At 46.3% G+C, this 24,741-nt stretch overlaps 2 protein-coding genes across 2 annotated transcripts in view; one reads left to right on the top strand and one right to left on the bottom strand.

The window, feature by feature from the left end:
* The window catches only part of WDR82 (WD repeat domain 82), a 32,260-nt gene extending 28,269 nt beyond the window's left edge, over nucleotides 1-3,991 (top strand). The window contains exons 8-9 of the mRNA XM_084633384.1: nucleotides 495-637; nucleotides 1,456-3,991. Of these exons, the coding sequence (XP_084489510.1) occupies nucleotides 495-637; nucleotides 1,456-1,485 (173 nt within the window). The 3' untranslated portion in view covers nucleotides 1,486-3,991. The remainder of the gene's footprint in view (nucleotides 1-494; nucleotides 638-1,455) is intronic.
* A 2,393-nt stretch (nucleotides 3,992-6,384) lies between these two features.
* On the bottom strand, nucleotides 6,385-22,119 carry PPM1M (protein phosphatase, Mg2+/Mn2+ dependent 1M). The gene is made up of 10 exons (XM_084633383.1): nucleotides 21,717-22,119; nucleotides 17,278-17,401; nucleotides 15,802-16,056; nucleotides 14,814-14,926; nucleotides 13,912-13,996; nucleotides 13,118-13,236; nucleotides 12,048-12,111; nucleotides 10,552-10,659; nucleotides 9,765-9,913; nucleotides 6,385-8,918 (listed from the first exon to the last, which is right to left on the bottom strand). Exons 1-10 carry the CDS (start codon nucleotides 21,944-21,946, stop codon nucleotides 8,771-8,773), a joined length of 1,395 nt encoding a protein of 464 aa, XP_084489509.1. The 5' UTR covers nucleotides 21,947-22,119; the 3' UTR covers nucleotides 6,385-8,770.
* Between the last annotated feature and the right edge of the window lie 2,622 nt (nucleotides 22,120-24,741).

Genomic DNA, 24,741 nt, shown 5'->3' with positions numbered 1-24,741 from the left:
ATTACCTACGCCCATGGGAGAATTGCTCTTGTCGGCATAGGTAGTGTTTACACTGAAGCACTACATCGGTGTAGCTGCTGCTGTGCCACTAGCATTTTAAATGTATGCAAGACCTCACTCTGCTGATGCCAAGTGTCACCATCTGTGGTGTGTGTGTGTGTGTGTGTGTGTGTGTGTGTGTATATATAGACTTGAGTATATAAAGTTATTCTGATCAACTCGGTATACTCCTTCTTGGTAACTATACCCCCACAACAAGTTGGGGTAAATTCTCCTTTCATACTTGCATGTACAAATTCCACTGACTTTGAATGGCATTCTGTATGGGCAGCATTTAGCCCTGCAACCTTTTTAAAAAGCTGGCAATCAAAGATTGATTCCTGTAGGTCTGATAGCTCTCTTCTGGTGTCTCAGCTACAGTTTACCAGTGATACTTTGACTCTCTGTCCTCTGTTGTTGGCCTTTTATGTGTGTTTATCTTCTCCAACCCACAGGTTCAGAGGACGGAAAAATTCATGTCTGGAATGGGGAGAGTGGGATGAAGGTGGCTGTGTTGGATGGGAAACACACAGGTCCTATAACCTGTCTGCAGTTCAATCCCAAATTCATGACCTTTGCCAGTGCATGTTCCAACATGGTAAGAACACAGGTCCATCCTTTTCAGTCTGAGGGCCAAACACCTTATTTCTGGTAGGTCAATGGGCCATAATTAATATTGAAGTAGATTCTCTATCCTGTTCTATTCCCTTTGGACTGCTCAGTGCCAAAGGAGTGGAAACCACCCACAAGTCCCCTCCATGCATTTGCTTCTCTTCTCACAGCCCCTGATGCAGAGGTTGTGCTTGAGGTTGGGGGAGTGGCTGGTCTTCAGGATTTTCTAATTCTCCTCTCTTAGGCTGCCCTGGATGGCTGTGTGGGAGGAGGTAGTCATCCTTTGCTAGGTCCTCTCCTAAGCTCAGGAAGAGCCAGTCCAACTTACATCCTGCCCTCCCTGTGATTCCCACAGCCTGGCATTGGGGACAGAAAGGAACAATGTATACGAAAACATTGAGAACAAGCAGTGCATGTGCATGCACACAGAAAGATGGGCTCGTTCACACCACCATATATGGCTGACATTTAATGAGTCTCCATCATAAACACCGGAGGCTTTAAGGTCCTGTTCAGGTTCAGTTTTAGGGGCTTGCTAGGAAGTAGAGTTCTTAACTGTCTAGTGAAGGTATGGGAGGACTGCTAGGCCTGAGCATGCCCATGTATTGTGTGTAAGATCTAGAATGAGCGGCTTCCTTTGGCAGCATCAGCTTGACATGCATACCAAACCAGTCCAAACAGGGATACTAATCCTAAACTGCTGGTAGCATGTATCGGATTCCTTGGCTTGCTTTTAGGGCTCACTGGGTGAAGAATTTCAGGCTCCTATTCTAGCTCCATGCTTACATTTTCTTCTTCTTTTAGGCCTTTTGGTTGCCAACCATAGATGACTAATTCTGAAACCACAATGCCCACTGGGTGGCTTCCGTACTGTTAATAGCAGCGTGTTCTTGCAAAGATTGTGTTGGAGCTGCCTACTTCTCCTGGACTGTATGTTCTCATCCATCATACCCACGTATGTTCATGTATGTCTTTTATTTGCTGCATTCCTTCAGAAGGACTCCTTCATTTGACCTCCGAGAGTCTGATCCTGCTGTACCCAGAAGCTGGGTGCAACATGTACCTACTTTCCAGTCAAAGTCCAATAGGTTCCCGCAGAACTTGTAACTGGCACAGTGTTACTTTTGAGAACGCAGCGGAGGAATAACGGAAAGTCTGATTTTTATGAAAAGTTTGCTGCAGTTTCTAAGGTGTAATTATGTTTTGTTCTCTTACTGTAAACACACAAGCCTACAGACAAACTGGGGTGGATGAGTGGGACATTCAGTTCTGTCCCACACCTGCATGTTTATCACACCTGGGATCTCTACAGTGTCACTGCTGAATTCTACAAATACAAACTTAATTTGTGCCAAATACAAGTAGACTGACTGTTTTTAACCCAAATGTCAGATGCACGGAGATTTCTTTTGCTATCGAACACTTGGGCAAAGGCTGCATAGTCGCATCATGGCCTCCATCATCAATTTGTAGTGGTCTAGTGTCTAGCAGACCATACAGGTTTTGCCTGCTGGCAGAGAAAGCTTGAAGCAGCCTCTGTGCCATTCATCATCCCAACATCCAAGGCACATAGAGTACTGAAGAGGTCTGGTGGGCATCCCAAGCAATAAAGGAGTCTGTCAGCAGAAAGATGATTAAAACAAAGACTGAAACTGCAGTCGTCTCCAATGCATCTTCCTTCTGTATCATCTTTGCTGATCTTACTTGTAAATATTATGGGGGGAGGATAGTAGGGAGGGGTCATATTTTTTTACTTTTAGGTATTGAAGAGTATGATGTGGGCCAGTATTGTGGGATGAGTTCAGGCTGTTTACCTTCCATTGATGCAGCTTTCTCCTCCTGTTCTGTAAATAAGCTCCATTAAATTCTCCCCAAACTGGGTCCAGGCCTGTATCCCTTTTTTGTTAGTAATATTTTCACACACAAGATTTCATTCCATTATGCATTTACCTCACACATTGTGCAAGTTCTCAACAATTGCTTAAAAGGCTGTGGCTCACTTAAGTCGGATGGGTGTTATCCAAAGCCAAATGGAGAATTTGAGATGTCCACCTGATATCCCTTTTTTTCTTGTACTTTGCCCTGGCATTGCTGTAAAGAATGCCCTTGCAGAAGTATTATGCCTCTGTTCGTGATATACTGCACTCTGCAGTCCATTTTTGGGTAATGCAAAAAGTAAATCAAGCCTACCAGCTGGTATTTATTATTTCATTTTCTTTCTTTTCCTAAGTCATCACATTGTAAAACTGGTCTGATGCATCTCCATTAGCATGATGGGAAAGGTACAATGTACATGGAGCTGTGTATGCACTGTGCTCTCATCTTAACCAAATACTTGCAACCTAGAGACTGAGCATACATCCTAGGTACATTGGCTTGGAAAATCCATTCTTTCTCTCCTGCTGCTCACCCCACCTTCCAAAAAATGCAAGAGACTGCTAATGTGGCAATCTGAACAGGGAATAGGCTGATCCTGGATGTCATTGTAGTGTCATCTCATACCTGAAAATAATTTGTTACATCTCTGATAATAGTGATCTTGGTGCTCCATGTTGTGTAGTTTTCCATCTCCACTGTAGGGCCTGGCGTCTAACGCAGAGCATGTTCCACTGGAATAATATATGGATTTGTGGTACAGCCCACCCCTTTCTCTGCTCCACCCTTGCTTGTTACAACTGTTAGCATAACGCACACTCCCATAAGCAAGGGTTAGGGGTGTAGAACGGGTTTTTCATCACTGCCAGTCCCCTTTGAGGTATTGGTGCATGTTGCTCTGCAGCTTTATCTATGAAAGGCACTCTGTATGTCACCAAAAGGGCTGCTGTGCATGAGACAGTCTGAGAAATTGTTTGATTCTATGCTGTGACTAAAAAAATGCTGTTTAGACTCTGTGATGTGCCTCTGTGCTAATTATACTGTACATGTTTAAAGCCGATTCTATGGTGTGTTCTGTGTTACGCGAGTTAGTCTGTTACTCAGACTCGGTGGGGATGACAGACTGACTTCCTTTTGATCTCGCCAAACACTTATGCTGCAGGAGTTCCAGATCAGAGATTCCTTTGTATGGCTGCACCAGCATCCCTCCTACTGGCAAATACTGTGCTGATTTCCCCTCAAAAAGCCATGGGCAAAGGGAGATGAAAATCTATTCTTACACATTACGAGGCTTCTGCAACTGTTTCTTTTTTAGCTTGCTCTTGTTGCATTCTGGGCTGTTTGATGATATAGCTGCCATTTAGTGTTTCTGTGAGCAGCCATATTTTGCAGAGGTTTATAACTTAGCATGTTTGTGGTGGTGGTGAGGAGTTTAAAAATAAAATTGAGGTTGAAACAATGATAACCTGAAGCAAACTCATTCAGTTTTTTGCAAAGGTGCTCTTAAGTGCGTGAAACGAACAGTTAGTCCCCATCAGATATTACTTAAGCAGGGAAGAGACTCAAAAGATTTTTCTTCTGAGAAGTGCCACTTGCAAATCTTCTCTAAACACTTTTCATAAGGCTGTATTCTGTATCCCCAGCTGCGTTGAAACCCTCTATGGTATGTGCAGCATGGAATGTTTAACACAATAGAGGGCTGAAATGTTGATCAAAGAATTTGCACATCAGAAACATCAAACGTTTTCAGATCAAGAGAAGTTTGCAGGATCAGACAGAAGGCATCACTGATTGTCAGTGTAAAATTGGTAGTATTTTGTCTCTAGGGAACTAGATTTTTCTTTTTTTTCTGCTGACTGATTTTCTTTGTCACGAGTCTCTCACAATCTTAATGTAGCGATCAGGGTTTCTGACAGGGTTTTAGGGAAAAATGGAAAGAGCTGACTGTTGCCAAAACAATTATCTGGAAACTTTTTTAAAACAACAAACTCAGTTGCATTCATTAACTTTCATAGAGCAAACTGAAAGACTTGAGAAAAAGGCTTTCAAAGAATATGCAAGGCTTGAAAACTAAAGAATGTTAGGAGTGACACTTCAGTACTTTTAGGGGAACTGGGTATAATCAGAATAGTACCTCTAAAAATATCATCACCATACCCAGCCTACTGTGTGAGAGCTCCGTGGCTATATCCTGTCACTTTGACTCCCATTGGCCCTGCAGAGTTGATAGGGGAGAGTGAGCTGGATTCTGTTTTGCTTCAGGCACTGATCAGTGGAAGTTCTGATTCCGAATCTTCATTACTGGTGGTGTCAGTAATAAGAGTAGAAAGGAGCCCAGTTTGACCTCTTCTCGGATCCACATATGATTGCAAAGGAGGCAGTTTATCTTTATTTAAAAAAAAAATCCTGTCCATACCCCAATCCTGCAGATATAACACAGATGCTTAACTTTAAGTATGTGAATAATGCTATTGATGCATGTGTACAAAAGTTTGCAGGATTGTGGTGTTGATTCATAATCTAATCAGATTTGATAAGCAACTGAGAATAAATAGGGAAGCTACAATCTCTTTTCTGATCACAGTTTTGGCTATATTTGCACTTTAACAATCTGCAACAGGATTTCTGAGTAGCAGGCTGGGATCCTGTTTGCCTTTGAAAGGCTGTCCATTGCAACTGCTGTCTTATTGACTATATATTTGGTTGTGAGCTTGGTTTTGTGAATTTAACTTTTAGGTGGTGACCATCTATTGGAGTGTAAATACATTAATGTCAAATTTATGAGATGCCATAAAGTACTGCAGATGTGGAAAATTCAGTGTTGTGGCTGTTACCAAATAAATATTTTGTAGACCGATTATTTTTTAGTAATGTAGATTCTGTGTTTACTACTTGACAATTAGTTTTACTGTGCAAATTTATTTACTGTTTGTAGGGGAGGGGAAAACTAATTTAAAATAACTTTAAAAATGTTCCCTGCCTATGAAGAGTTTGTTCTACCTAATTATAAGGGTTTTGGTAATGGAAACAGACATCTTATGCTATTGCTATACTAACAGTCTGTTAAAAAATGCTTTTCTTGCCCTTAAATATACCAGTAACTTGAATAACTAGACATGAGTTTTGTACTGGGACTTGTTTGGTCATCTGTGTGTGACTGTACCCCGGTCAGGTGATTGTTTAGGATTGAACCTGTGACCTGGATTTAAAAGTATGAGACCCAACTGCTTGCTCTATTGGCAAAAGGTCTATTGGCTTGAATGTAGTGGGAGACACAAACCTCTTAATATGGTCTGGCTGCTAGAGAAGGACAAAGACTTGCACTAAGCTAATGTGGGTTAGATCTGAGTTGTTAAACCATTAGGTGAATTTTATTGTTTTTACTTGAGAAACAGGAAAAAACAGAATTGGGGAAATGAGTTCTATTACTAAAGTTCTCCCCCTAAGTATGGCTACTCTGAGCCTCTTACCTATCCTAACACATTGTTCAGATGGTCTGGAATAAGGGTTCTTTTTTATATTCTCTGACTTCTCTAACCTGCCAAAACATAATAAATGTGGTGCCATGGCTGTCCATAAGCAGGCTCGAAAGAACAACTTTGTCAAGATAAACTTCCCTACTGAATTCACCTGTAAGCTATTACAGATTGTGGTAAAAGTAAGGCATGTCTGCTAATGGAAAACCCCTAACACTGTTTGGGCAATTCTCTAATGTCCTGCTCTACATCTGAAAGGGCTGTTAAAGATATGAAAAGGAGGGGCCATCGAACTGGATGCATTAACAGGTTTCTTATGTGGAAGGAATCTGTACAGAAATATATTTTTCAGTTAGTTTCTCTTATCCCCATGGTGCTTAAAGCACTCTACAAAAGAAGTATATCTGAGACTTTTTGTCACAGAAATCTGGCAGTTGTGGTTGTGAAATGCACCATCTATTTGAGTGCACCGAAATTTAGGCTAGATAATCCTAAAGCAGCAAGACAAATAGTTGCCCAAATCTGAGCTGAATCCTAGATGTAGAGTTTAAAAAAGCAATTATCCAAGTATTGTCACCTCTGAAAGATGGTGCTTCCAGCACCATAGTCTGTCTTCCCACCATCCTGGGGAACTGGTCTCTGCACTGGTTCAGTGACGAAACACCACCTTCTCAATCATCACCTCTACTTCAAGCAGGCTGAGTCTTCCCTGGAGGTTTTTTTATCCATGTACTAACTGAACCAGCTTAGCCACTTGCATCTGATGAAAGCTCACGGTCCTGAGGTGTTATAGGCCTGGGTTACATGAACAATGCTCTTTTGTTATAAGCAAGTGTTTTATAATCTATATGTAAGTCCATAACAATTATGTACATTAAATTGCAAAATATACCATTCAAGTTTATCTTAAATAACTGACCAATGTACGTCTTTATACAAGAAACTTCTTGTGCATCTTTGAAGTTTATTTTGTTGTACTGGATTATTCAGGGCTCCTTTTACCAACCAGCATCTTCTGTTTAAAATAGCATTGGCTGTAGGGGCACCCTACTGATAGGGAGGAGCTTGGTGCTGTTGCTTCAGCACTTGGATGCCTCAGATATGCATGGTTCCCACACCTAGAACTACAGTCCTTCCCAGCAGCTTCCCTGCTTTTCCAGTGAACTGTAAATCTCCAACTCGTGATACATAAGGTATGAACCCATCTCTAGCTGACTACAAGCCCTCATAGAATGCAGCCGTGTATACAAACCTTCACCAAAAACAACTCAGCTGCTGTTTAGTCTGCTTGAGCCCCAGATTTCCAGAAATAAAACTTATGCGCTCCCTACCCACCCAGTGCAAATGACTCTACGTGTGCCAATGGGAGAGATTCTATACTGAAGTGCTATAGTGATACAGCTGTAACATTTCAACTGTAGACAAGCTCTGAGAACTGCTTAAAAGAAGGAATCCATGTGAATTAAAGAACGAAAGCAATTGTAGTAAGTGACTGGCTTCTCTTGAAAGGGTTAAATACAGGTACTGTCAGGAAGTTAGTAGCACAATAAGCTGGTTGTTTCTCCTTTGGAGATGTCCTGCTGTTGTTTAATGATTCATCTTAAGGGTGAGGTTTTTAACTGTGCCTAACTTATTTCAGAGGCCGTGGTAATTGTCACCATGTTCATTTGTGTTTCTCAGTGAACCAATCCCCATTTTAGCCTGACCCTGCTGTAGTGTACTTAAATCATGCATTGGGTTAGCCTCAGAAAAGGACAACTCATGTTCTTGGACATCCAATACTACCCCTCTGACTTTGTCCATTCTTGTGAGGTTATTAGGGAATGAGGGGGATGTAATACAGAGGTATAATGCCAGAAATGGTACAGTGGGCTAGTATGTTTTGTAGGTGGGTGGAGCAAAAGGAAAGTTCTCTTCTGCTCAAGCTGGCACTGTTCCCATACCTGTCTTACTACAGTAACTCTTCCTCTTACTGGAAAGTGCACACAACCGTGCTCTCTCAAGTACACCTGTCTCCCTTAGTGCTACTTAGTCATAAAACCCTATTATACAAGAGTTCTAGAGCTTCTGTATGATGCTAATGTTAGACCCACAATACAAGTCTCCCTAGGGGATGGGGAGAAAGCAGATACCACACCCAGGGTTGGTATATGATACTCTAAATGCTCTTCATTGATTATAAAAAAAAAAAAAAAAAAAAAAAACCTTACTCACTCTACATTCACACCCCCCAAACATCCTATACCAGAGTCAAAAGGTCAGAATGGTCTTGAGGGCTAGAGCAAGGTTCCTTCCATCAGGATAAGATCATAAGCTGTAGGGAGCTGGCAAAACCACATCTATAGCCACATGAGACTCTGGATCAATAAACAACTCTGATTTGCAGAAATCATAGGCATCCATTTTTTGTCCATTCTGTCGTGTCATCGGTTCTTTGCCTTTGTTTACTAGGCCTTCTACCCACCCAATTCCAAAGAAACAATTCTGGGCAGGCTGCCATGATCCAAGATGTGCCATTTCCTCCACTTCTTATACAATTTTACATAGTCCATCTGGTTTTCTTTTCTTTTCTGATGACTTTCCATATTTTTCTCAGAACATAAGATTGTTTTTGTATGGAGTTCTAATAGACCTTGACCTTAAGTCCTTGCTTTGGTTGCTAACTTGCAATGCATGCATTCATGTCAAGCACATGTCATTCATACCAGGCCTTAATGACCTATAAGATGGATATATGAATCATATATATATATATATATATACACACACTAACAGTCCTCATCCCTGTTATATAGTGGGATCACAAAGACAGAGATATCATCGTAGGATGCTGGGCCATTGCCATCCAAAATCCACTGATAGCCATTTTTCTTCCCCCTTGCTGTGTGTACCAGGCACCTGGCCAGTTCTGAAAACCTGCAACAGGAAAACCAGGTTAGTTTGGGTTTATCATGGATCTAGCTCTCAAGGACTTAATACATAGCACTGCCATTGTTCAAAGCGTGACCTGGAGCCTGACTGACAGCCTCTTATCACCCCCATGAAGAAGGCATTGTTATCCCCATTTCACGGAGGGGCAAATAAAAGTTATGGCTTTCCCCAGACTCCCAAAGGTCTTCCAACTCAGAGGCAGAAGTTAGGTGCTTTTAGCTGCCACCTTTTGCTCAGCCCAACCCACTCACTCTCGTGTCACTGGGGCCACAGATGATGCTAATAATAATTATAAAGGAGGTCAGTATCATTATAGTCATTTTACAGATGAGAAAACCCAGGCACAAAGTGGTGATATGACTTGCCCAAGGTCAGTCAGTAAGTCACTGACTGAGTGAGGAATCCGCTGGCTCCAGGCCCATGCTCTGTCCGTTGACCCATACTACCTCCCCATGCATCTACAGCTACAGCCTCCAGTAGTATGACCGGGTCCATGGGCTTGGGAATAAGCAGTGAGTTTGGATGGCTACAGGAATGCTGATGAACATCTGACCAGACTACACTGGCTGATAATACAGAAGGGTCACGATGTTCCATAAGAGAATGGGAGGATAAGCTAATGTGGTTTGAGTACAGCAGCTAATGCTATAGGAGTTTAACACACAGGAGCAAGACATGTTAGCCAGAGAGTGGAGTGATTTGTGACTTCACAAAACTGTCTTCACTAAGAGCATGAGCAGTCCCCCAGCCAAAGCAAGGGGAGACAGAGGCCCCCATTCATCTCCATACCAGCTGCATGGGGTAGTAACAGCTAGAAAAGCTCAATACTACCTGTATGGGTCTGTTCTGTTTTTGTCAATAAAGCTCCTGACAGTCTGGGCCACCTCTTCATTGGACAGAATGTCCCAAAGGCCATCAGTTGCCAGGACAAGGACATCATCTTCTTTAATGTTATGCGAAGCAAAGTCAAACACTTTCACCTAGAGAACAAAGTTAGTGATTTACTTAGGTTTTCCCCATCAGCCCTAGTACACAGAAAATGGTATTCTTCATGTTTCCTCTAGTGTGTTTGGCCTCAAAAATGTAAGCAAATCCTATCTTTCTTTGATTTCCCCGTTTAAGGGTGGTCATGCTTAATGAACTTCATGAAGGCACATGGCCAGGGGCTGTCCACGAGGGTGGGCCTATTCTGCCATAGTCAGGAAGCCTGACGAGCGTTTGAATCCAAAACTAAATGGGTCATCTTGGTTTATAACAAGCTGGGGCACTGGCAGCGTTCTAGTGGATTGTTATAAAAGGCTGGTGACTGCACCATTGAATGGGTAAGCTTGGAATGAGCAAGGGGTTGCTCCTCTGAAAGAATCCTGGGCTATGAAAACAGACCAATATACCTGAAACTTTCCCTATCCCTGTCCTCTCCGCCCCAACCTGTGCTGTTGGATTAATACCACCCGCTGGAAGCTGTGCAGTATGCAAACCAATACCAAGTTAGGCTGAGTCCTGCTGCTTCAGAAAGGAGGTTCCATGACCTGGTTCTGCTAAAGTGGGATCCCTAGTTCTGGCAGCTAGACTCTTTTATGTTCTCTATCACAATCCTCACTTCCCCTTAGTCACTTACCTGGGGGATGTAGGAGAGGAATGGCTTGACTTCAATGTCCGTGTCAATAACTTTCAGCTGATGATCCCCCAGCCCTCGTGACACAGCCAGGGTCCCCAGCAAGCGTGTCTGGAACAGAACAAAGCCATGTGTCAGTGCAACCCAGAACTCAGTGCTCTGAAGGAGATCTGAGACTTTGGGTGTCAGTGTCCTGCCTCTTCCCAGGCAGAACTGAACAAAGGCCACAGGCCATGCCACTTGGCACAAAGCATGGACCTGATGGGAGAGAAGAGAACCCTTGAGACAGAGTCTGATTCTGCCTGGCCCAATGTGAGCAAAAAGTCAGAGGGGCCAAATGCCTGTGGAATGTTTTCATTGACATGAATACACCTGTCCACTAGACCTTGGTTTGGACCAAAGGTCACAGGGTGCTATGGAGATTCAACCTGCAGGAGGCGGGGCTGGGTTCAGGGCTCTTCTTTAGGCCTAGGGAAGCCCGTAGCTGTAACTTCCTTTGATTTTGGGAGAACTACAAAGATAAAGCAGATTCTCAGCTTTCACTTGCAAAGGCAGGTTCTAGTCCTGTTCCTTCTGGAGAGCCTTGCAAATATAAAGCAACGTAAGCCACTGCAAGGAGCTAGCAGCTGGACTGCTATAGCATGAGGCTGGGGTGACAAAGTCCCACCCTGAGATGCATGCACTTGCTATGCACAATGGTGGCTGCCCCCGCACACACACACACACACAAAGAATCCTGACACTCCCCTGAATACGTAGGCCCCCACATACAGTGGGGTGATCATGGTGGATGATAGCAATCAGTTCTGTTTGGAGGCAGGGGCAGAAAGTCACTTGTGTAGCCCTGCCTCGAAGTGTTCATGCTGGCTCTGGAGGTGCTTGTGTGTGAAGGTCAGTGCTGAAAATGGTGTGCTAGACTGGATCTGACCCATGGTCCATCTAGTCCAGTGTCCTGTCTTGGACAGTGGCCAACAGCAGATGCTTCAGAGGAAGGTGTAAGAACTACACACAGAGGTCTCATCCTGCTCTCTAATAGAGGTTGGCATAAGCTCTGAAGCAGGATGTTTAATATCCCTTTCAAAAGTTTGGCTGTCATTAATTGTAACTCTAGGTAGTCTTGATAGCCACATAACTATCCTCTCCCTCTTTGAATCGTGTTGAGTCCTTGGCCTCAGGGCAACACCATGCCCCCAGCAGGGATTAGAAAGCACTGCACGTTTGCATTGCAGGCTGATGAGGCTTGCCTGGCTGCTCTGTGTTGGGGGGATTGGGCTGCAGGGGAAGCCATGGTAGTGTCTGATGTGGAAGGGTCTCAAGAGTTTCTCTCTGTATGGGATGAAGAGACCATGTTGGTCAGCTACTCCAGGGCCAAGCCCCACAGCATTGCCTATAACTAAATTAAAGAAGGGGTGCTGAGCAGCTGTTACTGTCTTGATAGTCATGGCTCTGTAAGGCTCTTGCCCTCCCAGTGGGTAGGGGTCTGTAGTGAATTCATTTACCTGCTTCCCATGGCCGTGGATAAGAGGGTACTTGAGGTCAGCTTTCTCCACTGTCTTGTATCCCCTAGAATAAATATAATGTGTCATTCCCTGGCATTTCATTTACTTAAAGGCTTTTCTATGGGGCCCATCACTCAGTGTGTGAGCCTCTCTCAACAACAGTGAACTTGTCTTCCCAACACTCTCTGTGATGCAGGTACAGAGACTAAGTGATGCACCTCAGCTTACACAAGGACTCTGACAAAACTGGGACTTGACCCCAGCTCTCTTGAGGCTTGGTTCAGTTCCTCAGTGACAAGACCAGACCCTTCTCCTCTCACTTCTCTCCATCTGTACCCCTGCTGGTGCACCAAGACTGGGCTTCCTGGTCAAATACCGAGAGAGATGAGGTGCAGAAGGGCTTTTATGCCGTAGACCATCACTTCTCTGGCTTGAACTAATCGCTGCCCTTCCTCGTAGACAGACAAGAACAGGGGGCCTGCTAATGGCTGGCAAGCAGCCTCCTGTGGGGCAACAGCACTGCCCAGGGAGACTAAACTCAGGTGTCTCGTCATCCTTACTGCTCACACTGCATGTGGCCAGTACAAACATATCAACCTACTCTGTCAAAGGAAAAGGGCTGGGGGAGGGAATATGGGAATCAGTCGGCCATAAGCATTTTGCACTGGTTGCCATCTGACGGCTATGCAGTGACAAAACAAACTGGTAGCTGGGATTCTGCCTCACTCAAGTCTCCCTTGTTGGCACTCGCAGTAGAGGAGTCCAGAATTTAAAGTAAACTCTCTCCTCAAGGCGAGTTGCCCCTGGGCAGATGTTGAGGCCCATTAGCAGGGCATGTTGTGGTGAAGAGGGGACTTCAGGCTCCAGAGTGTTAGTCCAACTCCTGTCACCAGTGCTAAATTCACTTGTCTCCTCACAAGCAGCATTCAGTATCAGAGGGTTCATGCCAGGACCTCCCCTTTCTTTGCACCGTACTTCCTCACTGCCAAAAGTGAGCTCAGCTGAGCTCACTGGGACACCCGGGGAAGGGAGTGCAATTATAAGGATATCTCTACACATCGGAGACTCACCAGCCAGCCATGGAGTAATCCCGGTACAGGACCTTCTGGCCTACGTCATCGCCTTTCAGTCTCCTAGGAAACTCAAACCGGGTGAACTCATCTGCCAGGAGCTTGGGGCAGAGAAAGGCCTAGAGAAGGAATCAAAACGGAATTGTCATCTCAAGGGTTAAGGATGACGGCCGCCCCGGACTCATGGATGGAGCCCAGGGCTGGAAGTCAGCATTAGGGTTGTGCTCTGTCCCTGACATGCCATGTGATTTTAGACAAGTCTCATCATCGCTCAGTGCCTCAGTTTCCCCATCAGTAGAACAGGAATAATGACACTTAAGCTCAAGATGCTTGAGATCTACATATGGAAAATGCGATGTAAGAGCTAAGTAGTGGTATTATTTGCCAGGTTCTGCTGTAGCTCAGCCATCATTACTCCTTCTTGGGGGCTGTAGAGCCTGGACTTGATCCCCTTACCTTCCAGCATGGCATTTACTATTGCTGAAGTGCAGGCTGACAGAACCTGTATTTTCTGAGCTCCATCTACCACCCACTCAAGCTGGTGTTAGGGGGTGGTCTCCTTCCTAATTTGGCCATACTGCATTTACCAGTTCCCCAGCACCGAAGAGGCAGTGTACCTCAAATGATGCTCTTGACAGCCTGGACAAGATCCATGACGTTAGGAGGAGCTTTGATGCTGGGGGGACTGACAGGGCAGTGGCTGGTGAAGGGCATTTGCTCACCTGTACAATCTCACAGGCACACACATTCATCATTACAATACATGCAGGTGGCTAAAAGAAGGCACCACTCACCAGCTGCTGGATTCTCTGCCTCTCTGTCTCTGGAGTGAACTCACTGCTCAGAGGCACTACACTTTGTTGCCGAACAAGGATCGCCCTGCATGGAAAAGAGAGGAGGTTCTAAGCCTATAGCCATCAGGAAAATGCTTTCTTACCTTGTATTTCATTTCCATTTACGGTACTCCTCCTCTGAGTCAGTAACCGCAATATAGTCACTCTCTGCTCCCTCCTTCCTTACGTCCCTACTTAGTGTTTTGTTCCATGGGGTCAGGTACACACAAAAACACCTGGGGCCCAATTCATCACTGGTCAGAAGGCTCAAGTCCACTGAGGTCAAAGTTACACGAGGAATGAATTTGGTGTATGGGCAATGGACACAGCTGGCCTAATTCAGTGCTGATGTAACTTCCATAATTTCATTGCAATTGAATTCTTACACCAGAGCAGAGTTTGGCCTGATCAGTTTAAGAATGACACAACTTTACTGGAGGAAGCAATGGACTCTCAACTGCTGTGGAGACTCTAAAATCCTCCCCTGCTCTGTATTTGAATGCACCCACAGGCCAGGATCAGGAAGAAGGGACATAAACAATGCTTATGTCACACTGGCCCAGCTGGAGGTAGTATTAGCTGCAGCTTAATGGATCTAGAACCAACAAAGCAATTGGGGCCCCTTGGCTTGGTAGCTCCTTTCATATCCAATAGCCTAATACTATCTGCACATTGCCAGTTAGAAATAGCCCTGCCAGTCTGTCTGTAAACCTGTCACGTGGATGAAAGGGAATTCTGTATATGCCTAAAGGAATATATCTTACCCATTGATGGGGTAACCCAGTGTGCCATATCCTTGTGCTCAGCACCCCATAAGCCAGCATGCTCAGCAAAATCCACAATGAGCTGGGGTCTGAACTTACCTGCTGTCTCCGGCATTAGCCACGTAGAGCTTTCCCTGTAGGTAGAGGGCAGCCAGAGCAGTGCAGCCTCCTGACTGATTAGTAGCTTCCATTTCCTGACCAATCATTTCATCCTGTTGGTGTGAACAACTCCAGTTAGTGACCTGATCTGTGGCAGTATGGCTCTCAGGAAGAGCAGCAGACTAAATCCAGGATGGTGACTACAGAACTGATAAAACGATAGTGGTGAATGGAGCTATTGCTCTGGCACAACCAGGGGAGCTGCAGACGGAGCATCCCAGGACCCTAGTACGTGACAGATATTAGAACCGCTGGACATCAGAGCGTATTGTAGCAGGTTGAGGGGAAGATTTTCAAAGTTAGGCTCCCAACTCCTGTTGAAAGTCCATGGGAGTTGCGCACCTATCTCCTCTATACCCTTGAACGTCTCCCCGTAACTTCTCAACAGAGGCCAATTGAGGGCTTGTCAATATGTGCAGTTGCACTAGTTCAGGCAGGATATACACGGATTCAGTTAACCCAGTGCAAACGGCTGTGTGGACACACTTAATCTGGTCTGGACCAGGTTTATTTCAGTTTAGTTTATGGCAGTTAGGATCAGGTTTAAGCTAAACTACAATAAGCTGCTCTTAAACCGAACTAAGAGTGTGGATACAGGGGTTGCCTAAACCGGTGCGAGTTTGGGTGGCCTTAGAGAGATCAAACAAGAGGGGAGGTGCTTGGCCCTGCGGGAGGCTGCAGATCCCAGTTTGGGCAGTGTGACTGCAGACTGGCTTGTGGGACACCAGGTAAGAGCTGGGCCTCGCTGTGCTAGATGAGAATTGCCTCACTATCCTCCAGTGGCAATGATGGAGGGAGAGATGGGGCAAGTCTGAGTAGCACTGGGGCCTGAGAAATTGCTTTCATTGTTTGTGGCCATCCCTGACACTGGGCATGGGTGGAGCAGCAGTGGTGCAATTCTCTGGGTACCCACGGACGGATCACTCACACATTCCTGGAAGGCATTCTCCAGCGCTCCAATGACCACGTCTTCCTGCTGGATTTGCTTTTCCTCCACGAACTGGGGGTCGCTGGGGCAAATGCAGCAGCCACTCAGATGCATGGGGGGCTGGGCTTCAGTGATGCCTTCCACCACCTCCTCCAGCTTCTGCTTGATGCAGTAATGCAAGTAGTTGGAGGCGATTATTGCTGCATCTGGGCCACCGTGGCCATCAAACAGGGCCCAGTAATAACCAGCCAGATACTAGTTGGAGAAGAAGAGCGAAGGTGAGAGGAGCTCTGTGTAGGTAGCAGGAGCACAACCTGGAACTTTTGACGACAGGTTTTATATATACATATATATGTATATGCCATCCTGGCAGGACACACAACCCAGTGGCTTTTTCAGATTCACAAGCACATCATTTGGCCTCCCCAAAATACAGACTGTGCTGAGCCCCAGAAAGTTTTCTGAACATTCTTGTTTTACTCCTGGCACAGAATTGCAGCAGTGTTCTGCAGGGATAATGCCTGAGCTCATGCCTCCTGTAGTGTTTCATGGGAAATTCAGGACATTTATTAACAAAACCAACCAACAAAACCATTAATGCTCTCATTGCATGGTTAAAACCATGAGGCAGCATTTCTCATTCATAGCAGGAGCTGGTCATCCTTTGTCTTCCTTTTCCCACATGGCTACGATGCAGGCACAAACAGTCCACTGACAGCAGCCCAATGATGGTAAATGACATGGCAAAACAGGATGGAGTGGTTAATGAGAGCAACTTAGTTAGGGATATCAAGGATATTTGTTTACTAGCAACTGGCCACATGATGGCCATGCGATATACACTGAGCACAGCTTGTCTCCCGCAATGGGACTCTGAAAGGCAGCAGCGGGTATACTCATACCATCTGTATGGTCAGAGCAGGTGGACCTCACACCGTCTAGATCAGTAGTTATCAAGCTTTTTTACTGGTGACCCTTTTCACATAGCAAGCCTCTGAGTGTGACCCCCCTTATAAATTAAAAACACTCTTTTATATATTTAACACCATTATAAATGCTGGAGGCAAAGCAGGGTTTGGGGTGGAGGTTGACAGCTTGTGACCCCCCATGTAATAACCTCGTGACCCCTTAAGGGGTCCCGACCCCCAGTTTGAGAACCCCATGTCTAGATGTCCAGAGATGGTGGAACCTATATTATGTGTCCTGTGGCTGCTTCCACCCCAGGGCACTGCCCTGCTTCTTCAGACATCCTCTTTCAGTACCTAATCCAAAACCCACTGAAGGGGAGGCTTTCCATTGCCTCCCATGGGGACTGGAACAGGCCCCCTGAGCTGAACCCCAACGCAAGGGTGCTCATCATCCAAACAGTTGTGTATGAAGGATCAGACAACTCAGCTAGGTTCCATGGTGAGCGGGGAACTAGACATACATCCATACATGAGATACAGGTAGATGAGACAGAACACATGGAATCACCTGATTGGCGCAAAGAATCATCCAGTCCTGCTCCTCCTTCATGCCAATCTCCCTCCTCCTGATGGATATCTGACAGCATGTTGCCTGGTCCTCATTGAACTCCGATTTCTCTGCATTGATGACTCTGAGGAGACAAATGCTCCAGTTAACTGGGAAATGACATACATACCTAGCATTATGCTAGGTCCAAGACACTTGTGTAAAGAGCCTGTGTGGAATATTATAGTATTGCTGTGTTGCCAACTCTTGTGATTTTATCATGAGTCCAATGGCATTTGGTGTTCTTCAAACCCCAGCTCCTGGAGTCATGGGATTGTGAGAGTCTCAGCTTGTATTTTTTTAAAAACTATATTTCTGGCCCTCCAGGCTGCAGAGAAAAACTGGGAAACATGATCCGCAATGGCTCAACTGCCAGAGGCAAATACAAAAAACCCAGCACTTAGCCTTTTTAAATCTCATGATTTTAAAGTTAGTCTCACGTTTTGGGGGACAGTGAATCATGATTCTGAAGTGCCTTTGTGAAGCACACAAGGTCAAGTCAATTCCAGGGATGGATCTCCTAGGTGTCTGAGCAAATACAGAAAACTAATTACTAGGAAGAGCCCCAAGTTATTTATTGGAGATGGAGATGTCTCGGGCAATAGGAGTCAGTGATGTCAGTCATTGCATACAGTCACTGCCCTTTTTGCTACTGCAGGTGTGTACTTAGGTAGTGGCAAAGTCTGAATGATTTTACGTATATAATAATAGTACTTTGCAATTCTCTAGCACGCTCCATTCAAGATTCAAAGTGCTTTATAAACATTCAGTGCATTTAGCTTCACAGCCCCACCTCAGAGGCATGTATCATTAGATACACACACACCCTTTACAGATAGGGAAACTGAGGCACAGAAAGGTTAAGGCCTCCATTTCCAAAGGTGTCCACTGATTTTTGGGTGCCCCACTTGAGATCCATAAGACCTGACTTCTAGGGGTGCTGAGCACCCCCAGTTCTCTTTAAAGTCGGTTGCAATTGTGGGCACTCAGCATCTATGAAAACCAGTTGACAGTGTCTCAAGTTGGCCACCCAAAAGCAGAGGCACCCAAATCAGTGGAGGCTCTCGGAATCGTAGGCCTTGCTTGAGGTCACACAGCAAAGGTGGAGCAAGGAATGGAATCCAGATCTCCTGACTCCCAGTCCTGTGCTCTGATCACTATACCATGCTTGCTCCCTTTTCAACCTCAGTCATCTCTGTGTCATGTGACAGTGATTGAACAAATAGGTTCATTATGCAGTCACTGTAGGAACAAGGAAGCAGCTGAATGGGGAGGGAGAAAGGATTTTATTCAGAACATAAATGTCAGCAAGTGATTGGAGCTATGGAAAATTATAGCGTGATATTCTATTATGTGTACAGTATGGAGTGTCTGTGTTAAGAGCCTGGGCTCTCTCTGTGGCCTTCTCCCATTGGCTCCGGGAGCACTGGCATTTCTGGCAGGAACGGTACTAGTACATACGCCAGGACTTGTGCTGTGACTATGTCCATGTCCCTGCATGAGCATTGTTGTTGTTTGCGTCTGTCCCAGTGTGCCCTCTTTTAAAGGCATCTCTCTCCATGTTCTGGCTGGTATTCACATCTTAACGCCAACAGGGCCAGACCTATGCTTCTGCTACACTTCCTTGCACCACTCTGGCAGTACAAAGCACCTGTAATGCCAGTATAACTGACCCCCAAAGGATTCCCTGGGTTATGCAGAGCTGTTTGGGTTGAGCGCAGAGATGAAGCCTATCAGGTAAGGATTTTGAGACTGTTTTTGTAAGTTGCTCTGCACGGCCACAGGAACATGTGGCCCAACGATAAAGCACGGTAAAGTCGCAGCACAGGACTACTGGAGTCTCATCGTCTGTGAGCTGTCCAGCCAGTCTTAGTGCTTTTAAACCCTTATTGCTCTTCGACGGAGAGGAACAGGCAGTCATTATCATCCAGGCGCTTCAGGCCTGATTCTCTGCTTACGCCTGGCACAGCAGAGTGGGAGATGGCAAGGAGCCAGTACATACCCTTGATTTTTAGCTCTGGTCCTGGCTCCGGAGCATTTTAGAGATGCCTGAGAGCTGCTCTGAATTATGTCAGTTGGCTGGGGCCCTAAGCAGCTTTGTGCTCCAGCCATTCCCCTTATCTGCCCAAGACATATACCTCCCCACCCCAAACATGCCCCCTACACTGAGAAACGGCACATGAGCCAGTTCCACCAGCTCTTCACCTGTTGGAGACTCAGCCCACACCAAGGGAATCCTCAGCAGGGGACTCAAGGGAGGTTTCCACTTCCTTTGCACTGTAGAGTGGGCCAGAGAACTTGGTCCTTCCTTGGCCAGGGATGAAGTGAACAGCTTCTACAACCAGCAGTATTGTTAACACTAAAAAGCAGCCAAAGCCCAAACATTCACTTTGCTCTTTTCTGGGGGCTGATCCAGTTCTGGCTGGCACAGCAGGCACCTCACTGATTTATCTCCTCAAGTTTGAATTTGCATTATCAGAATTCTTCTACTGTTTTCCTTGGAGCAAAGGATTAACATCTCCTCCTCCTGCCTGCAAGCCTGGCTCACACAACACCACCGTGTAGCCCGGCCTGCCTGTTCCAATGCTAGGAATTACTCTGAAGAGCCTTGTTTGACCAGTTTTCTGCAGCTTTGAGGTTTCTAGCAGACCTTGTGCAACTCAGTATAAACAAAGTCATCACAGAGGACGGGAGAAACATTCAAAAGGAAGGGCCAGATCCTCAGCTGAAGAAAGCAGGCACAGCTTCACTGAAGAGGTGTGGATTTACACCAACGGATTTACACCAGCTCAGTGTTTGTCTCCAAGAGTTGAAGAGCGATGACAGCACGGGAACTGAGGCACAGGCCTGTTGGAAATGCGTGAGTGGGTAAAGCTGGGGGAACGGATCCTCCAAAGCCCACAGTGGCTCCCTCTTCATTTGACTGCAATTGCAGGGGTGCTGACATTGCTCTATGATGAGCTTGGATCCTGGCACCTGAGAGGCTGCCTGTCTCCCCATTCACCTGTGCCCAGTTTGGCTGGCTTTACAGGATACTGTTGCAAGATGGGCTAAGCCCTTGCCTTCCTTACAGCCATGCATGGAACCTTTGCCTATAATCATGTCAAATCGCCCCAGCTAAGCAGCACTGAGTGTGGAGAGCACTTGGCTGGGAAATCTCCTGTGTGCTACAAAAGCCGTGCTGCTGATGAACTAGGAGGTGCTCTTCCCCACCCACCCGAGCCATTGCTCCAGTACAGGCTAAGGAGCTCTCTGCTGCCAGATGATGACATCTCTCTTGCACTGGTATCCTGGCCAAACTCCCACAGCGATAGCTACATTCTGCCTTTAACTTCTCCCTGCAGTTTCAAGTGCTGTGCCTTTCTTTTTCTTCCCTTCCTGCCGAGCTTCACCCAGAGATGGGATCCCTGGAGAGTCCTTTGGGATGAGGGGCATGAAGAAATGGAAATACTATGTCATCCTAATTCTCTTGCTTCCTTTCTAGCAATCAGGAAGATCTGGAGCCTTCAGGGTAGAAGTCTTTGGTCTGGCACCAGCTGTTGATGCCCTGCTGAGCTGGCAGTCCATGAAGACAACACTGGTTGTCTCCAAGCAGCTCCTAACTAGGCAGTAGTTCTCTGATCTCTGCCTCTGCAGCACCTCTTGCCGCTCTACTGGGAGCTCAGGGAGTCCATCCTCTGGCCCTAGGGGCTGTGCGAGCAGCCGCATGCAGGCACTATTTCTGTTGACATGCTCACACCCCCTAACAGGAGAACCCTCTCCCTCTCCTAGTCTGTAGCAGTCAGGGAAGATCTGACATGCCTGCTCTGCACGTTTTCAGAAAGCTCCTATTTCACCATGCTGTAGTAAACCTGCAGATCTTTCTAACCCTGGTCTGACATCCTGCTTTCGTCTCCCTGGCACAGCCTGGCATGTTCCCACAGGGGCCACAACCACTAGAGGCCAGGACTCCCCCTGTTAGATGCTGAAAGCACTTCTAGCCCCAAACCCTAGTTATTAGAACTGAGGCTGGTGTTAGACATTAGATCTGCTGGCAGGGTCAACAACAGATACAAGAAGGGGCAGGGGAGGGAGGACAAAAGCAGTGTAGGCTGAAGAGCCAACATTTGCATTTCCTCCTGGGTTTCAGGCTGGGATTTCAGGACACTCAGTATAAAGCTGCTGTGGCATTAAAGCTGCTGATTCCATCACAGTTTTGCTCCCCCTCCCCCGCCCAGCTATAAGCAGACCTATATTCTCTCTCTCTCACACACACACATACACGTAGATCTTCCAGGCTCTCTCTCTCTCTCTCTCTCTCTCTCTCACACACACACACACACACACAGACGTCTTCTTGGCTCAGCCACGCACCGGATTCTCCCCCATCCCGCCAGTAACCCTGAGCAAGGGGTACTCACTCCGCGTAGCCCGTCCTCCACTGCAGTGGCCTGTCCCGGGGTGGGCAGTAAATAGGCCGCTTGCCTGGAAGCCTCTCGCCGGAGCAGACTCCGCGCAGGAACTTGGGCCTCCTGTACAGCGAGGCAGCTGGCAGCTGCTGCTCCACCCCCCGCCCGAGGGACTCGGCTTTCCCTGGGTTTGTTGTGGATCCGTGTCTCAAAAAATGCTTCTTAAACCAGACTGAAGACATTAAAAAGGAGAGTGAGGGGGAAACCACGTCAGCTTCGTGCTCTGCCCGCGACTGCTCTCTACAACTCAGAAACAAAAACAGAAGTTGGCTGCTGTGGGACGAGTCATAAATGCTAATATACGGCAATCAGTGATCTCAGTGCCTGTGAGTCAGCCACATACAAGCACTGACTGCAACAAGAACTCAGCCCCTGCTTCTCCCTACGCCTTGCACAGTTCCGCAATGCCTAGAACCGCACACAGGCAGTTCCCCTGGTTACTTGAGGGAAGACTTTGGTCATTTGCATTAGCAAGATTGCAGCCCTATTATGCTGGATTCTGTACAGACATGGGGAGAAGCAGTCCCTACCCCAAAGGGTTTACAGTCTAAACGGGACAGACAAGGGGAGTGTTGTTATCTCCTTATACAGCTGGGAAACTGAGGCCCAGCGAGAAAGGAAGTGACTTGCCCACTCAGGAATCAAACCTGAATCTCTTGAGTCCCAGTCCCGTGCTCTAACCATATGATCAGACTTCCTTGGTCCTGGTGACACTCAATACTACAGGGAACAGTAGGACAGCTGTTTTCCTGATGGCTAGTAAAGATGACGTCAAAGTGGCACATTTAAGGCACTGTACGAACTTGAGCAACCACTGAAGGACAAAACCAGAATGAAAGAGGCCCTTGCGTAGGTTAGAAAAGGGCAGTGGTCTGAGCACAGGACTGCGAGTTAGCAATTCCTGAGGCTAGTGCTAGCTCTGACACTGACTACCTCTATGGTCTTGGGTAAGTCATTTAATGCAGGGGCAAATTAAATGGGCCTCTGACCCTCCAAAACTACTGGATTCCCCCCAAAGTACTGAGCAGCTTCTTCCACTCCCACACTGCTTGCTCTTCTCCGGTCTCCTACACAAAACTTTCCACACCATGTCTACAGTCTTTCCTTCCCCAGCCCAGAGAACATATTAGTTTCTTGCTAACTCATGGCTGTGTTGGTTCCAAGCAGATCTCCAGGCCTGGATCCCTTTCCGCCCAATCCTGCTGCTTTGCAGGACTCCGCTCTGGCTCTGAATCTGCTGCATTGTCCTGTCTGCACCTCCCCCATGGAGATAATATTTACCATCCTACCTAACGGGACTTCAGGGTTGTGAGGATTAATTCATGTCTGTAAAGTTATCTAAGTGCTAAGTATTGTCACCAAGTCTGACATAGACACCTCCCTTGGGTCCCGGGACGTTGCTTTTGAATGCCCATGTTTCCCAATAGCATTTGTTATGATTCCCACCCTGGAAAATGGGGCAGTTAATACACATTTTGGGTTCTGCGTTTTCATTACCTATTAGACCAGCAGTCCCAACCTGTGGCCTCACGAGTACTCAATAATGGCCTATGGAAAAATGGCACTGGCTCATCTCCTCCTTGGCCTTGTCTTCATCACTAGCCTATGTAGCGCCCCCTCTCCACCTGGTTACCTCCTTTAATGCCAATCCGCTTACAGGTTTTGATGGCCAGGTCTGGGTTCTTTTGGATCCCGCCACCCACTCAGTGGGGTGTATCTTTTTTCTTTTTTCCTATGAAATTATTTGGCGGTTCCTCCACCCCCCTCGCTCTTTCCTGGCAGGGTCACCAGGGCAGCTTGGGCGGAAAATTCTAACTACAGAGTAATTCTCACTTACTTGCCAGGTAGTTGGAGACTTCCAAGAAATAACACAAGCACATAAAAATACATTCAAAACAAGGGTGGAGTCGGGGCGGGGCCAGGGGCGGGGGGGGGGGAGAGCACTCACTGGCACTGGGGAAAGTTGGCGCCTATGGATGGAGCCCTGGCCCCCATAAAGTCAATGGGAGTTTTGCCATTGACTTCAGTTCTGCTAGGATTTTACCCCTTGCTTCTTACTGCTTTTCCAGGCCTCAAGGAGAAACAGCTGAAAACAAAGAGTTTGGCATTGTATTGCCGAGAGTTTGCCTCAACACCATGAAACTTATAACTACAGCTGCCTTGTCTTCACGAGGATTGTGACATGGGTTAAAAATACCCCTTTTTCCAAGTGAAGGCACAGCCTAGATGACTACACTGGTCCTGCTGTGATAACTGGGTCTCCAAATGTACCCTAATTGTGAGCTCATCTGTAAAATGTGAGTGAAAGTTCATACGAGATCACAATTTAGCCAGAGCTCAGGACAGCTCCCAGGATTAGGACACAGAAGGCACAATGGTGTTATGCTGGATCAGGGGTCCCAGGAGATGGCAGGGGTGGCAGCCGTGTGAAGTTTGCTCCTTCCCTTTCTCTTGTCTCTCAGTCACTCACACTGCAGTAACCAGATTTCCCCCCAAAATCCTTTTGGGGGACCCCAAATGGGAGTGACGGGTGGAATAGCTCAGCCCTTCATTACTTTGTTCACCAATTAGGCCTAATTTCTGACACGGCTATTTTGGTTTATTGATTTCTGTTCTCACACTGTTCTTGTTTACCAGGCATGATCTTACACAGCTTGAATTTATATCCGTAGGCCTTTGGTTTGGGCTAATTCAGTCCTTCTGTCTCTTTTTTAGCACCTTTTCCCATCTACATTTGTTATTATAGGCTATTGTGATCTGGCCAGACAGAGGGACTCAGATGACATTATCACTTCCACTGGCTCTGGCTAAATCCCAGCCGCCACCTGGGATGTGAGACTTTTGTCTCCCCCATAAGTACTTTTCCTTCCCACCTTATTTCTTCTCTTTCCTATCCCTCTCCTTTTTCCTTCTACCTAATCTGAGTTTGTCTCAGCCAGCCAAGACTGTACATTTTGCAGCACCACTGTAAGCTTGT

This window comes from Lepidochelys olivacea (assembly GCF_965140295.1).
Source record: "Lepidochelys olivacea isolate rLepOli2 genome assembly, chromosome: 7".
In the NCBI taxonomy this organism is placed as follows: Eukaryota; Metazoa; Chordata; order Testudines; family Cheloniidae; genus Lepidochelys; species Lepidochelys olivacea.
This window is presented reverse-complemented; position numbering and strand designations above follow the sequence as displayed.

Bases quoted from the DNA above. Each gene is read 5' to 3' on its own strand.
- PPM1M (XM_084633383.1), bottom strand. From the start codon at position 21,946: ATGTCTTCAGTCTGGTTTAAGAAGCATTTTTTGAGACACGGATCCACA. The intron at 13,997-14,813 runs GTAAGTTCAGAC...TTTTCCATGCAG, and splicing joins GCTAATGCCGGAGACAGCAG to GGCGATCCTTGTTCGGCAAC. The intron at 8,919-9,764 runs GTAGTATTGAGC...TTCCTGTTGCAG, and splicing joins AACAGAACAGACCCATACAG to GTTTTCAGAACTGGCCAGGT.